The following is a 16,622-nucleotide window of genomic DNA, read 5'->3' on the forward strand; positions in this document are numbered from 1 at the left end:
CTCATCTGAGAGGAATCATCTGTATCAGTGTTCAATTTGGGGAGATTGAGTCAGGACTTGCCAGAGCACATCGAGGGCACAGGGCGGCAAGGGCTAAGAGGAAGCACAAACAAACACACATGCAGTTAAAGTCAAGGTGTGCCTATCAGACAGCAGACTTATTACAGATGTCGCTCTTGACATCTGAGCTTCATCCAAGGACAAGGGCCTCTTTAAATTTGGAAATAAATGGGAGAGTCGAAACAAAAACAATTCCCACGCTGAATTTCATTGACACATTTACCTGTCAGTGTTTGTTCTGTCATTAATGTGTATAATGGAGAACAGCGTTGGGAATTTGACTTTGAATTTATTTATTTTAAAAGGGACAATGCACATTAATTAACATGAGCACTCAAGTCCAACATGTAAATGTGCCAGATTTAGCCATACAGGCTGTTTTTCATCTGTAGTCCCTGGCAGGGTGATGGTAAAATCCACAAGTCCATAAAACATTAAAAAAACACATTCCAACAAACATAACCATAATCAAAGCATATTAATACAAAAACAGAATGACTTTAAATATAAGGAGACAAAAACAAGCCACTTTACTCAAAATTATGAAAACATGATTGATTATCCAATAACCACTGTTTAATGGATTTAGAAAAAGAAGTCAAAGATGTCATATTTCTTAATTTTGTAGGTATAGTATTCCAGGAATGTGCAGCTCTATAAGAAAAAGCTGACTGTCCAAAAGCACTCCTTCTATATGGTATTATACAATCCCCTCTAGTAGTGGCTCTAGTAGATGAGTTAGGTCTATGATTTTGTCTTATAAACTCATTAAGTGGAGGTGGGGCCATACCATGCAAAATTTTATACACAAGTAAAATATCCGCAAATTAAATCATATTTTCCCAATTTAAAAAATCATATTTAGTTCAAATTTTACAATGATGATATAAATTAGACCTTTTATCCAATATTTATATATATTTATCCAAAGCCTGCTTATAGAGTCTTTCTATTAATTGTAATGTAGTTCACATTGTAATGTAGTCCCCCCGTCTGCGTCCAACTGGTAAGGCAATAATTAATATGTGAAAAGATCATGGCATTAACATATAACTTTGAAGCCTCAGTGGTTAAATTATTTCTAATGTGTCTAAAATTAAATTATATTTTATTCCCAACTTTTTTTAACTTGTTTTTTTTTATTTAAGTTGTGAATCTATTATTATGCCTTAATAATTTTATTCCTGATACTATGACATCTGAATCTGGTTCTCTATTTGCAGACTTTGATAAGAACATACAGTTTTACTAACATTTAAAGGGATACTTCACCGATTAGCATTAAGCTTTGTATCAGTAGAAACCCGGTAGTATTTTCGAATGACCGTGCTTCCCTCCCTCATGTCCTCCTGAGACGAGAGATTTCTGTATTGTTTGTCTGGAAAAAAACCTCAAATGACGCAAAAAAAAATTTGCGTCATCGGAGGCTTTTTTGGCCAGAGGCTAGAGACTACAGCCAGTAGTAGGAGGTATAATAATAAATTATTAAATTTTCCAGTTAATTTATTTAAATTCTGCCATATTACTTTGGTATTTCCTCTAGCTTCACTGATAGCCTTAATGAAAAAATTTAGCTTTTGCCTTTCTAAGCTCCTTTACAACCTTATTTCTTAATGTGGTAAATAAACGCCTGCCATGTTCCATCTTAGACCTGAGAGCTAACTTTAAGAGCAAGATCCCTTTGTTTCGTGATGGATTTTTTCATTTAACCATGGTAGATATTCTCTTTGTCCTGGTTTATATTTCACTTTCCTTGTATAACTGTCTATAATTGTTTGAATTTCAGTCATGAAAGAATTACAGTTTTCATCTATACTTTAAATAATATTATTTAAATATTAAATAATCATTCCACTCTATTTCTTTAATTGCGTTTTCAAAATGATCTAACTGACTTTTAGGTATTTTATCATTTTCTACCTCTTGTCAATTGTTAAATTAAATCTCCTTTTAGTAAGCTTTTTTACAATCATAATCATATTGTGGTCAGACAATCCTGTTACCAGATTGTAATATTTCTTTATTCTTTCTGGTCTATTAGTGAAAGCCAAATCAATATATGTTTCAGAGGATTGATTTATTTAATGATGTAGGATTAATCCTTTGCATATGATTCGCAATAATAGATGGAACATCGCTTGAAGAGACAGCTGTTTGTGATGTAGCTACTGGTATCGAATCAATTAGAGACTCACAAGTCGGCCAGCATCTTACTGACCCCAAATATCTTTCACAGCACATTGTTGTCTTCATTTCGATAATGACATCGCTGAAAATAATTATAACTTGCAGTTTAGTGAGCCATGTGTTGATTCAGTGACCACTTTGATGAATTCAGTTCAGTATGATTTGTCAGACTGAATCAAACCAGTAACTCCTCTTAACCTTCATTAAAAGAACTGATTCCCAAGAGTCATTCGTTAGACGTCAGACTGCACTGGTCTCGCTGCATGTTTTTAAATCAATATAAATAGAACCAACTCAAAAGGCTAATTTGTTCATTTGTTGAATTGGACTACACTGGTTGCATTGTATATTGGTTTTTCTTGCAGCCCATGAGGACAACTCAACAGAAAGACAATTCTTGTCATTGTTTCATGGTACACATCAACCCATGTGGTACTAACATATTTTAGCGTAATTTGGGGGTGGGACGGGTGGGACATGTCCCCACCACTTTTTGCCAGGGTCGATATTGTCCCCACCACTTTTTAAAACATCTCGCGGCACGAATGTACCAATTCTACAAATAAATAAAACATCTCCAGTTAACTGGCAGAGCATTCATTTCGTTCGTTTTTTAAATAAGAGACGATCTAGCGCTGAAATGTGTTTTTTAAATCAAGTGATCAAAGTGCTCGTTGCCACTGCGATCAGTGGCGCGGATACTGTGTTTTCTTGTGTGGCTCGCGCACACCGCACTGTCTTCACTCGGACGCGCGCTTCAGTCCGTTGCGGATACTCTCTATTCGTTCTTGTGAAATCACAAACATAATGCACACAAACGTGTTTTGATGAGAAAAATATATATATACGAGATAAAAAAAAAAAAAACTATAAGAGTGCTGATTAGAACCCAGAACCTCTGACACGGTTGGCGAAAGTTCTACCACTGGACCATTAAGGAATATGTTAGTTTGATAGGCAGATCTATGGATTTATTCCATAGACTGTAGATTTATTCACACGAAAATTCTCGGCACTGACAACATAGGCTACATCTCATTAAACGACAAATCAAACCCCATGTAGCCTACTATTTAAATCGATTGCTGGACATCGTAATGTTATTGTACATGTCTGATTTAGCATTTTATTAGCAACCACCACCCCACCTGTCCCACCCACTTTTTAAAACAAAGTTACGCCACTGGTGATGATAATCAGTAACCATAGTCTAATAACAGGAATATTAAGATCTTACACTTTGTTACTAAGAAAAGCTCTCCATACTGTCTTCATTACTTTCTGTCTCTGTGAATTTTGTCTGCATAAATCCAGATCAGCCTGGATTTACATTTTCTGTTTGTTTGTGTGCCTGTTTGTTGTACAGGTGACGGTCCAAGTCCTGAATCAGCTGATCCAGAAGATCCGTGAGGATCTCCCAAACCTGGAGGCCAGCGAGGAGACGGAGCAGATTAACAAACACTTCCACAATACACTGGAGCACCTGCGTCTGCAGAGAGAGTCGCCTGAGTCCGAAGGACCTGCTTATGAAGGGCTGGTGCTGTAGGAGCCTCACACATCTACATTTATATTTGTGTACACATGCATAGAGAGATATATGTATATGCCCACATGTGCACACCAGGGTATTCCAGCCAGGGGAAAAACAAAGCCAAACCCACCTGCCTCTCTACCCATTCCTCTTACTGCTCATACTTTCTGTATGTTGTTTTTGTCTTCTGCCTGTCTGTCTTACTCTCTCTCCCTCCTTCCTCTTTCGTGAGGAGTTTTCTTGTGAATTCCTTAGAGAACAGTGTTTGCATTGCACTCCTACTCTGCGCTTCCTTCAGACTACCATTCCCTCTCGATACTATTGTTGCCATACAAATGAGCAAGAATAAAAACTATACATTTAAGAGAGAGTGAAAAAAATAAAAAAATAATTTAGTGTTGCTACACCACTTCCTTGCCCCGCCGGCCAAACGGGAAAAAAGGCAGGGCTTTGAGCCAGAGTCTTTGTTTAGAGGACCTACACTTGATTCTACTTCGTTTTTTCAGCATTAATATTTTAAACGCCATGCTGAATTAAAGACATTTGTGTAACTAATGAATAGTCTCGTTTCTCGCCCTTTTACTTTACGGCAGACTCTTTGGTGGAGTGGGACAGTGTGTTGACTAATACGTGGAATGGGTGAACGTGTATAGACGAGTAGCTGTGGCTGTGAATCGAAACAATGTCAGAAGCCTTCTCTTGCATCTTGTCTACTTTTTTGAATTATGATTCCCCCTCCCTTCATATATTGTATGTATAATCTAATTGTAAATCAGTTACAACAAAATATCATTGATTTCATGGCATTTGCACAAATAAAAAATATTAACCCCACAGGCCTGTAGAAGTACTATTTCATAAGTCACTATAACAACGGAAGTAGATGCAGATGTTTTCTCTTTCGTATTTTGACATGTACCAGAGTATAACAGATTGGTAGGATGGAGACTTTATTCTACCCAACTGTTGCTGGGTTTTGAAGTGTGGATGTTGCACTCAAAAATGAATGACGCTTCCAGTCGATTGTGGAAAGGCTGGGTTCAAGCAGTCTAAATGATTAGATAAGTCCGGGATGCGTCACCAGAGAAGTCTATCGATTTAACTGGAAGATCCAGTTATGACATTTTGATTAAACATAAGACGGTCAGAAAAAAAAAACATTTTAAAATGAAATAATACAATAATAGATTAAAATATTCACAATGAGATCTATAACATGCATTTAGAAAATATAGATACATTTTAATTTCATGCTTTCTTCAGCTGTTCCTTTTATTGTTAATAAGCATACCTTGGAGCCAGTTTTTGCAGTGAATGCAAGTATTAATAGTATTGTCTATTGGTTTCTCACTCAGTTTAAAGGGAGAATCTCAATGCATCGTACATCTTACTAGATTGATTCAAGTGTTCAGACTTTGCTATAAACCCTGAAATAATCCATAATTAGTTGGTTACTTAGATATGATTATAGGAATTATAGGTCATGCAGTTGCTAGGGGAACTACAGGCTTCGCCAGCAATCCCTTTACATCTGTCATGTACAATCTGTATACAATTATGGATGGGCTGGTCTAGATCCGACCATATCAGACCGTGGTTTCAAGAGGTATATCACTCCATTATGTTTGTAACATCACCAGTAGTTTATTTTGAAATGGGATTATTTATTTATTTATTACATACAAAGGCAAAGATGGCACTGCACTGGACACTTTTAGACATTTATACATAAATCAATAATTCATTATTGAATTTCATAGAACAATTTTGATTTTTAAATAAGTAGATAAAAGGTGTTTGTCTTTTTATTCACAATGTACATGAAAATGTGCTACTATTCATTACTGCTAGATACAAGCACATTAAGCAGGGTAGGGTGGGACTAGCCCCATTTGTAAACAAAGTCATCCTCATAAATTTAATACTTCTGGTCAATGTTCTGAGGTTGTATTTTTATCTTGCTTGGACATAGTAATTTGCTGAAGGCTCTTTTAAAGCTGCTGTGGCACAGAGGATACAGGATTGGATTGATGGATGAGTTTATCCACAGCAGCCAGAACGAGATCTCATAAAGGTAGTGCTGGACGCACTGACCGTGACATGCTGCCCGAATGATCATCAACAAAGTGTAGGGTGCCCAACAGAGTCCAAAAACACAAACTATTACAGCTAAAGACTTTGCCACCTTCTTATCTCTAGATAGGCGAAAGCGGCTGGCTAGACTGGCAACCATATCAGGGCGATGTCTTTGTGATCCAGACGAATGATGCACATAATGAAACTGTGCCTCACTGGATGGCAGGAGCCGGTCTCCGACCTGCAGAGGAGACAAGTCTGCAATAGTGCTGTCTCTTCGTTTAGTCTGTCTGCCATTGGCGAACTCGGCGGCGGACACCTTTGCAGTAGAAGCTAACCGACAGCACTGTGGCCTCGAGGACAAATTTGCGGCCCCACTTTCCTCTACAGGCCTCACAAAAAACACACGCTGTACATCGCCGGCTCTGAGCGGCCTCATTTTGAGGCTCCTAAGCTGAATGTGAGTCGGCTGTTCTTCTCTCACTGCGCATCTGTTGCGGATGTTGATGTAAATGCTGAGGTTGAAATAAGTGACACTTATGAAAGGGGTAAAGAACTCGACAGTTGAGGCAGTCATCAGAAAATACCAGTTGAAGTAAAATTCGGCATAGCACTCTCCATCTGGCACTACGCTTCCTCCTGCGATGTGTTCCCAACTGATAATAGCCGGACCATAAAGAAGGAACGCTGCCAGCCACACGCAGAGCATCTTCAAAACAGCCTCTCTGGTGATCCCCTTCTGGCAATGGTAACTCACCTGAAATACAGATTTATAACTGAATTAATATGAATTACACATAGGGCTAGACCAGTGGTCACCAATCTCGGTCCTGGAGGGCCGCTGTCCTGCAGAGTTTAGCTCCAACCAGCTCCAACACACCTGTTTGAAAGTCAGTATGCCTAGTGAGATCATGATTAGCTGGTTCAGGTGTGTTTAATTGGGGTTGGAGCTAAACTCTGCAGGACAGCGGCCCTCCAGGACCGAGATTGGTGACCCCTGGGCTAGACAGACAGAGCGAACGAAAGAACAGCGGATGGGCAGACAGATAGATAGGTTGCCAGATTAAATAATTAAATATTATGATTAAACGGATGTCTCAGTGCATTCATCTCTAAAGCAGATGCAATTGGTTTCATGCTTTTGTGTGCTGCTGCATGCTGGGATATAAATAAATGTTGACAGATGATTGACAAGTGTAAAAGTGTGCATGGCATTTGTAGATCAGCACTCACTGTGTCTGTCCAAATATTTATGTATGTATGTGATGTAAAAACGTATTCGTGTTGGATTGATTCATCTTTATGTGAACAGCTGAATGGAACTGTCTATATAGAAATGTTCACAGTGATGCTTGTTTTATGTGGAAACCACATATAATCTGAAATTCTTTATTTTCAGCAGTACCATGTTTACATTTTTACTTTACATTTGTTTTGTTTTTTTGTCAAGGCATTAAAACATGTATCATTAAGCAATTATTTTGTAATATTGTGGTCTGTGTAGCTATTTATAATTTACTTGTTAAGCTGATTTATCTATGTTCAAAGACAAAGTGTTTTTCCACAATAAAAGTGCATTTAACTCTTCCACAGGAATATGTCATACACGGTTTGGAACGACATGCGGGAGAGGAGATTACGACAGAATTTTCATTTTTCGGTGAGCTAATTTCGGTAATTTTTTGTATCTCGCAATTCTGAGGGGAATAAAAAGTGGTTCAGACTCGTTAGTTTGAATTACCATTCTCCAAAACAGATATCAACTAATTAGGAGCGCTCAAATGTCACAGTCTAATTGTAGCTACACAGTCCGTGCACTCATAAATAAAGTAGCCTATAGCCAACCAAATCTGGGCCATAAAATAAAATAAAAAATTTTAGTTCTTCAAAGAACCTTTTAGTGAACAGTTTTTAAAAGAACTTGTGTGTGTGTGTGTGTGTGTGTAGAACATTTTAATAATCTAAAGAACCTTTTTCTACCATAAATTACCTTTTCTGCAATAGAAAGACATATGGAACTATACTTGTTTTCAAGTGTGTGTGTGTGTGTGTGTGTGTGTGTGTGTATTTGCGATACACTCACCGCTTTAGTGACGGACTGAAACCTGTCGAAACTGATGAGCACGATGTTGAAGACTGAGGCGGTACACAACATATAATCCACTACCAGCCACAGTTTACACAGACCTCTGCCTAGCCTCCACTCACCCGTCAGGACATAGGGAATATACACGGGGATGCAAAACCCGCCTGAAAATCCATTAAAACACAGCGACATTTCAACACACTGCAGAGTTCAAACGAAAACTGACATGCAAACCTTCATCAATATCACTCACCGACAAGAAAGTCCGCTATGGCCAAATTTAAAAAGAAAAAGTTGCCTTGTGTGCGTAAACTTTTCTCAACCACAAAAGCTAAAATGACAAGCGCGTTCCCGAGAACCGTGGCGAACACCAGCAGTGTCATGAGAACTGTCAGGAATATTGAGGTGGATGGAGTAAACTGGCCAAACTGTGCGCGCCGGTTATCAAATGTGTCCAAGTCGCCGAGACTAGTCGCGTTTTCCCTCTCCAGCCCCGACCAGTTGGACGACTGTGGATTTCCTGATTTCCACATAAATGAAACGGCTGTTGGTATCCCGGGAGAGTGAGCCACGGACAATAAAGACTGCATGGTGTTGCCGCCGTTTTCCTCCGTCAACAAGCGATTATGCATGACAGTCGGCGCGTAAAAGCTGCCGCGCCATCCGCGCGCCCGACAGTGACTGAGCTGCTCATTCACACTTCGGCGAGACGAGAGGCACGGGCGGTCGGGGTTTTATACCGATAGGGCACCGTGCGTTCATTGGCTGCTTATTTAACGCTGCGCGGTCTGATGTCGATGCCTCATCCAGGATTACTTAACGCCAGGTTCACACATAGCCGCCTCCGTTTGCAGTGCGTATGCGGTGCGTCTTGGATTACGTATGCGATGCAGGAGCAGCACGCGCTTATCGTGCTTTCACATAGGCTATATGATATTCCGCGTTTGCAATGCGCAACTGAACCGCGGCTGTCAACACAACATGTCTTCATTCTTTTTATTTCCAATCCAAAAGTTGTTACTGAAAATGTTTTGTCAGGATTGCTCAGGCTATTGCGATTCTCTTTGTACTAGTTATACAATCTTTTATAGAGACCTATTCACGTTTAAACACACTAAATAACGTAGCCTATTGTTCAATGCCTTAGGCTACTATGTAGATAGATTAAGTTGCTCAAGCAAGTGACAAAACATTTAAACGTATACTTTTCTTATGTTAAAATCACAAACATTTTTAATTAAAACTTACAATTGACAAAAACAGCCGAATCTCATGCCTTTTCTTTTGCATTCAAATCTTTATACAAAAAACTCCTGCGGGTCATAAATTACTTATTTTTCCACCTCCACGGAGTGCCATCCATTATGTCGCCTTGATGTAAGGTGTAACACCCTTACCCTGGGCAAAAAGCCATATGTTGACTGTGAAACACAGTAGAGTTTAATTATGCGTCTATGGCAGCCTTGGCAGGGTTCTTCAGCGTTTTCAGGGCAAGGAAAGGGCCCATTAGGCGATAGAGACATGGAGCAGGAACCCCTGATACAAAATGTGTTAAAAAGAGCTACAGGCTATAGCCTTCGATATTAATAGAAACTAAACATATTATGATTAAGAATAAGTTATATAATGTTAAGACAGTAGATCAGAACTATGCACATTATTGTTGTTGCACGCATGCATCACTGTTTGCATATAGGCTATATTACTTTTCATTGTTAAAATTTAGATTTATGCAACATCATAAACAACATGTTGCGATACAAATCACAGTTAGTTGTTTGCAGTTGTTGTAAATTATTTTAATGGATTTGCAGACTTTATTCTATTAATCAGATGCACAATTAAATATTTACCTGAACTTTAGCTAAGTTTATTAAAAATCTACATTTTAATTTGACTGTGAGATGGACAATTAAGAATCAAATCACTGAGTATGTGAAATTAGTGAGGGTTCTCTGTGCAGATGTAGCAACGGCTCATAACAAGGATAGCAATTTTACAAATAATTGGAATGGAATTTTAAATATACTGTAGGCCTATTGATATGAATATTTTTTCTAGTAATCTATTGGTCTGCATTTATTTAGCCCACATTGCATGTATCTATTTTGACATGCCCTATTTTTATTAGGGCCTACGTAGTATCACTTCGTCAATTGCAATTTCGAGAGTGAATCTGCATTTTATTAGATGTCACTTCCAGAACTTTGCAGTGCGTAATATGCCATCGGTCCTCTTAGCAGCATAAAAAACTGTTTATTTCATGAATTATTGCGGTGTTTGGTGTTTTTAGCCCCCAACGGCGCCTTGCAGGCAGCGAGGGGATGGGTAGGTTTAAGGTTGAGGTTAGGGTTAGCTGCCTCTAAGGAGCCATTGGGGGCTAAAAACACCATTGAGCAATTATTGCTATCCCAGGTGAAAAAGACGTACTGTTAAATGTATTAAAAATGCATTTTGTATTTGTATTGTACTAAAAACATAGGTTATAAAAGTACATTTTTAATACATTTAATAGTAGGCTACGTCTTTTTCACCTGGGATAAGCTCGAAAGCGCGAAAGATCACTCACTTTACAATCAATACAAACCGACCTAAGATGGATTGTTGGCCTTAGCTGGTTTAGCTGGTCTCCTAGCCTGCTGGTCAGATGGTTTAACTTGTCTCCTTGCATGGCCACGCTGTTCTTAACTTGGTCTAGCTGGCCTACCTCACTAAAAAACCTCTCTAAATCCACATACGGTATATTGGACCAGCATGCCAGATGTTATTATCACTGATTGTAACAGGTCATTATAGTATAAGCCTGTTTATGTTATGGATGTGGCACTGCATAGAGATGATCCTCAAAACACAAAGGGAGGTAATAAATTGTACCATCTTATTTCAAATACAATAGCAGAGTAAACAGCAACTTTCCCTTCCAGTATCATTATTTACTTTGGGAGATTACCTTGACATACCCTTGCCTAAACTGGTCTGAAATAGCGGGTGACCTTTCATTCTTATTGTCTCCCTGAACCACTAACCTAAAATATGATGTTTGACAGCTTGAGTTTTGTCATAATTAAAAACACTGTGCCTGCAATGAACTGCAAAGAAAAAATGAATACCCAGGAAGGTCAAATGAATTCATGGAGACTTAAATGTCACATCTCTTGAGAGCATACTAAAGAGACATGAAAACCACACCAGAACTAATGAGCAACATGTAATACGCAGCTGCCCTGCGTGGCTCAACCGTGGGCTTTCTTTTTTACAAAACACAGCAGAAACTGTGTACTGTTGTCTATGTGATTAATTAGTTCTGAGCTTTTTTAATGCAATATTCATTACATCAATTATTTCATGTGTAATACAACTTTTTTTTATTATTTTTTTCAGAGTGTGTGTTTGAATGGAGCATAATCATTTAGTCTGAGTCCTGGCATTGAAGTCATATTACAGGCCAGAGATTAGCAGGCAGAGACAGAGGAATTATGGTCTGTGATGAATGAACCGGCTGACCACTGGACTGAAATAGAGAGCATTTCATCTTTTGAGATTGAGCATCTTATTTGTAGAGTTGGGTCATTTTTTTGTGACTGGTCAGATTCCTTTTTGGATCTGTAGTTCCATTATTGTAGTCATTTTCGACAGCACAAAAGCATATCTGTAGAACACCCTGTGGACTTTCAGAGACAGAGTAATGAGAGAGAGAGAGAGATTCATGCATAAAGCACCTTTCTGTGTAGAGAGATGGCACACAAAAGAAACTGATATGAACTAAAATGAAATGAACAATTTGGGCAGCAGTGTATCGGATGCAAAACTTAACATGTACAAAACATTGTTAAGACTTTTTGCAGTCAGCTATTGGACAATACTTGAGAAACATCTGGATATGAAGGGAATAAGATGGTATACAAAACCTACTTGAATTCACCAAAATAGATAATCATAATCATGGTGCTTGTGTTATGCCAAACAGTAACAGATGTGTTCTCTCTCCACCACTACCATCATCATCATAGACTCTCTTTCTCTATCTCTCTGCTCACCTCTTTCACAAACACTCACTAATTTATGTTAATTGCAAGAAGTGGGGGCCATATCACATGAATGACGGTTTTGGAAGCAGCACATAATTATAGGCTGAAGTTTTTGGTCTTCCTGTTCAGCAGTTTCTCTTTGCTTTCACATTCTTCATAGGAAGCAGGCGTCTTTCCCACAAAAGGGGGAAAGATGGCTCTGTCATAAATGAAAAACCCATACTGATTTTATCGGAATTTCTTTTTCACACAGTTTTGTTTCGTGCTTTAAGTTTTGCTTAAATACAACAAGAAGAAGAAGAGGAAGATTAAGAGGAACAATAGTAATTTGCAAAAAATATCTCATTCTAGAGTTTATACAAAGTATATAGACTTAAAGTTTATTTGTCAGATGCTCAACTGGGATGGAAGTGAAATAGAAGAGACCTACACAAAAAGAGATAGAAAATATATGCTTACACAGACAAAAATACAAAACGTTTTGAATGCATATTACATTCAGAATGCATAGAACCTGTCAAAATTAATGTTTCGCCTTTCGACACGCAAAAACATTTTAAGCTTCTTTTCAAGATTTACGCTTTTCAGTTAATAGCAAAATTCCTTCGAATTGAATAATCCTTACATATTATTCATATTATGAATTAAGAATTTTAAATGAGTAAAAGAAACTAGTGCTTAATAAAACATTTTGTTTACATATGTTTAAATTTAAGTTTAAAGGTCCCATGACATGAAATTTTCACTTTCTGAGGTTTTTTAACATTAATATGAGTTCCCCTAGCCTGTATATGGTCCCCAAGTTTCTAAAAATTTCAATCGGTGTAAATCGAGCTTTTGCTATCTTTCTCTGCCTTTGAGAAAATGGAGGTTCATACGCGCTGATCTTGAATCTCCTCCTTATGACGTCATAAGGAGGAAATGTTACCTCCCCTGTCTCTGCTTTGCCCGCCCAGAGATTTTCCGCCCATGAGAAAATGCGCTAGGAAGTAGGAACGCGCGCGCGCGATTTTAGTTTGTCCACGAGACGAGAGATATCATGGCTTTTGAGCGAGCGAAGCATAACAATTGCTCAATAATTGGATGTACAAATGAACACCGAAGGGTCAATACAGAGCTGGGCTTGCTGAACGTCTGAAACTAAAGTCTGGATCACTCTCTTTGGCTCAGCTACACACCTCGGACAAGTAAGTCAACTAATGATATATAAGTGTGTTGCTTTACTGTTTATGGTTAACGTTACCTAGATTTTACACGTAGAATGTGGCTGTAACATTAGCTATGCAGCTATGCAGTTTATGTGTGTGAATACACACACTGTAACGTGAGTGTTGTACACGTCTTTGTTATTTGGATAACCGTTTTCCTGTTGGTTATATGGCGCGCGCGATATCCGCATTTCAAGATCGCAGAGCTTGATGATATTGTAATAAGATAAATACAGACGTTACAGATCTCTCATGAAAAGGCAACAGTAGGTTCGCGTTAGCTACATGATAATAACTAAACCATCCGAATAAAGTACCGTATCCAGACATAATATTTTAAACTGACCATTCGGAAACGTCCTGCTGGAGCCGCTGAGTTGCAACTTCTTCATCCGTTGCTTCTCCATCTGGATCAGATTCTGGGTCAAACTGAAATGCTTGAAAGACTGCGTGTCTTCTTGCCATTGCTATATCCAACGTAAACATGCACGCCACGGTCCCGTTGCGCAAGATGGTCAAGGCCACACCCACCCTCCACCTCGCGCCGCCTTTCTCCTCCTCATTAGTATTTAAAGCTACAGACACCGAAACGGCCTGTCTGAAGGAAGCTCATTCTGGGACTGGCTTGTAGTGGCTATAATTCTGCACCGAGGCTGAATTTTTGGAAAGAGATTTCAGATACAGTACTAGGGACCACTAAGGCCTATATTAAAGCCTACAAAAAGTAGCATGTCATGGGACCTTTAAGATTCATACCAAATGTTTTATTAAGCTCTAATTTTTTTTACTGAATTCTTAATTCATAATATAATATGTAAGGATTATTCAATTCAATTCGATGGAATTTTGCTATTAATTGAAAAGTGTAAATCTTGAATTACTTCATATTAACACAGTACATTGGGCTCTTTTTTAATAACTTTTATATATATTTTTTAGTGCGCATACAATGAAAAACTTGTTCAAAAAGCCTCAGTGTGTATTGATAGCCTATAGAGTTATTCTATACCATTCTATACCAGGTCGGTTTGTTCAGTCTGGCTTGGGAGATGTCAGCGCTGCTGGTGTTGGAGATTGGCAGCGATGTGGGCCGAAGGACTGATTTCCATTTAGGGGCTGTAGCTATAGGCAACCATGCTTCTGGGGAGATGGCGATGCAGGGTAATTGCACATGCAGGGGTGGCGAGTGGTTGTAGAGAAATGGAGTGGTGAATCACTAGAGGGCTCGGGCTGAACCTACTGAATGTTAGTCATTTCTAGGTTCTCGACTCTACTTCATACTTCACTTCATTCTCTTGCAGACGGTTCTTTACTCTTAAGAAGTTTTGCTCTCTGTTATGTTTAATTCTCACCTTGTGCACACTTTACCCTCATATGACCATTAAAGGCTTGGGCCCCGTTTACACATACATGTTGTTTTTTTTAAACAGAGACATTTCCCTTCGTTTGTGCCCTTCGTTTACACGCAAACGGAGAATTCGCCTCTGAAAACGATTCTTTCTATAAAAAACTCCGGGCAGAGAGGAGATTTTGGAAATCTTCATTTGCACGTTTGCATGTAAACTGAGAAAAACTGAGTTTTTGGCAGCCGACGTCACAGTATGCGACAGAACTGGCACCTGTGTCAAAAGTGCTACCTATGTTTACATTTTCATTTGGCTATGGTGATCATGGATGCATTCAGAGTAGCAGTTGCATTTATGATGGTGCAAACCCTTTTTGTCTGTTTGCATTTGCAAATACAGCTGTCGAGGAACAGAGACGAATGAGTACTCAGAGGTCAGCAATTTTGCAACAACTTCTCCTCAGTCCTCCCTCCAAACACGAAGAGCCAGTACACTGCCACCTACAGGTTTGGCATGCTCTTGACGGCATATGACAGGTGAGCACAATGTTATTTTTGAAAACGGAGAGGGTGAAATGTCCGTTTATGAAAATAGCTGGCCACGTGTAAAAGTAGCCTTGATTGAAGTTCACATCCATATAGTAGTTTTGCTGTTGTGTGCTTATGAATAGGCATAAGGTCAACATGAAAGCAAGTGTGCTTGTGTTCTAGTGCCCTTCAAATGCTTTGAATGATCCTCCAGGACATGCAACAGGTGCATTTGTGGCCTAATTAGGGGACAAGACAAGTGATCTTGAGTCAATCATTACTGAATAACGGATGACGAGTCTCAGAAAAAAACTCTCTAGACAGTTAAAGCCATCAAGACATTCTGACCCAACTTTACCTAGTCACATTTTGCAAGAATTTTAGGTCACATTCTATATTTACTGCATACTTAAATACTGACTAATATCGCAACACATTTGATATCAGAGCTGGACAGTAATGAATGAATGTAGTGTGATTGTAAATTAGGCGAGCTATAGTGTATTTTATTAAAATCTAGCCTTTAGTGAAGTACCAGTTCCAGTAACGATCTACAAATGAGTCACTCACATTGCATTTCTTAAGTTACTAGTCACAATACAATATCAACAATAATTATGTGTAAATATAAGCAACTTCCCAAAATAAATTGCCTACATATCGAAATACATATTTTTAGCTAGCCAATACACCGTTTCAAAGGCACTGTCCCACTTAATATGCATTTATTTGGGGATTTGGGATATAATTACACATCATTTTTGTTTTTTATTTATACTGTAGATAAATATATTAACATGTGTATATATATATATATATATACAGTCGTGCTCAGAATTAATCATACCCCTGGTAAATATGATCAAAAATGGCTGTAAAAAATAAATCCGTTTATCCTTTTGATCTTTCATTCAAAAAATTGGCTAAATCCTAACCTTCCATTTAAGTAAAAGAATTGAAAGTGGGGGGGAAATCACATTTTGAAATAAATGTTTTTCTCCAAAACACGTTGGCCACAATTATTGATACCCTTTTATTAAATACCTTTTTGCAACCTCCTTTTTCCAAGATAACAGCTCTGAGTTTTCTCCTATAATGCCTGATGAGTTTGGAGAACACCTGACAAGAGATCAGAGACCATTCCTCCATACAGAATCTCTCCAGATCCTTCAGATTCCCAGATCCATGTTGGTGCTGCTTCTCTTCAGTTCACACTCATCAGGTCAGGGAACTGAGACGGTCATGGCAGAAGCTTCATTTTGTGCTCAGTTACCCATTTTTGTGTTTATTTTGATGTTTGTTTTGGATCGTTGTCCTGATGGAAGATCCAACCACGGCCCATTATAAGATTTCTTGCAGAAGGCGTCAGGTTTTTTTATTTGTTGATATTTAATAGAATCCACGATGTATCTGATGTATCTGTATCTATCATGTATCTGAATAAGAAGTCCAGGACCTCCAGCAGAAAAACATTCCCACAACATTAAAGATCCAATGGTATATTAAATTGTACACATGGGGTACTTTTTATCCTTGTGTGCACCATCCCGTCTAGCGTGTTTGCTGCCAAAAA

At 38.5% G+C, this 16,622-nt stretch overlaps 2 protein-coding genes and 1 long non-coding RNA gene across 3 annotated transcripts in view; 2 read left to right on the plus strand and 1 right to left on the minus strand.

The window, feature by feature from the left end:
- vps35 (VPS35 retromer complex component) overlaps positions 1-4,612 on the plus strand; it is a 29,014-nt gene extending 24,402 nt beyond the window's left edge. The window contains exon 17 of the mRNA XM_082162160.1: positions 3,614-4,612. Coding sequence (XP_082018286.1) covers positions 3,614-3,793 — 180 coding nt within the window. The 3' untranslated portion in view covers positions 3,794-4,612. The remainder of the gene's footprint in view (positions 1-3,613) is intronic.
- hrh3 (histamine receptor H3) lies at positions 3,981-8,909 on the minus strand. Its single transcript, XM_082162185.1, has 3 exons — positions 8,194-8,909; positions 7,938-8,104; positions 3,981-6,611 (listed from the first exon to the last, which is right to left on the minus strand). The coding sequence occupies exons 1-3, from the start codon at positions 8,570-8,572 to the stop codon at positions 5,697-5,699; spliced, it is 1,461 nt and encodes a 486-aa protein (XP_082018311.1). The 5' UTR covers positions 8,573-8,909; the 3' UTR covers positions 3,981-5,696.
- Positions 6,549-7,330, plus strand: LOC309493130. Its single transcript, XR_014203810.1, has 2 exons — positions 6,549-6,665; positions 6,861-7,330. It is a non-coding gene; the product is annotated as an uncharacterized lncRNA (long non-coding RNA).
- Positions 8,910-16,622: the final 7,713 nt, after the last annotated feature.

The sequence above is a fragment of the Leuciscus leuciscus genome, assembly GCF_965113295.1.
Source record: "Leuciscus leuciscus genome assembly, chromosome: 2".
Classification (NCBI taxonomy): domain Eukaryota; kingdom Metazoa; phylum Chordata; class Actinopteri; order Cypriniformes; family Leuciscidae; genus Leuciscus; species Leuciscus leuciscus.

What these genes read in the sequence shown, in the direction of transcription:
- hrh3 (XM_082162185.1), bottom strand. Translation starts at nt 8,572, where the DNA reads ATGCATAATCGCTTGTTGACGGAGGAAAACGGCGGCAACACCATGCAG. An exon ending in CATAGCGGACTTTCTTGTCG is followed by an intron (nt 8,105 to 8,193) that starts GTGAGTGATATT and finishes ATGGATTTTCAG; the next exon opens with GCGGGTTTTGCATCCCCGTG. An exon ending in TTCAGTCCGTCACTAAAGCG is followed by an intron (nt 6,612 to 7,937) that starts GTGAGTGTATCG and finishes TCTGTATTTCAG; the next exon opens with GTGAGTTACCATTGCCAGAA.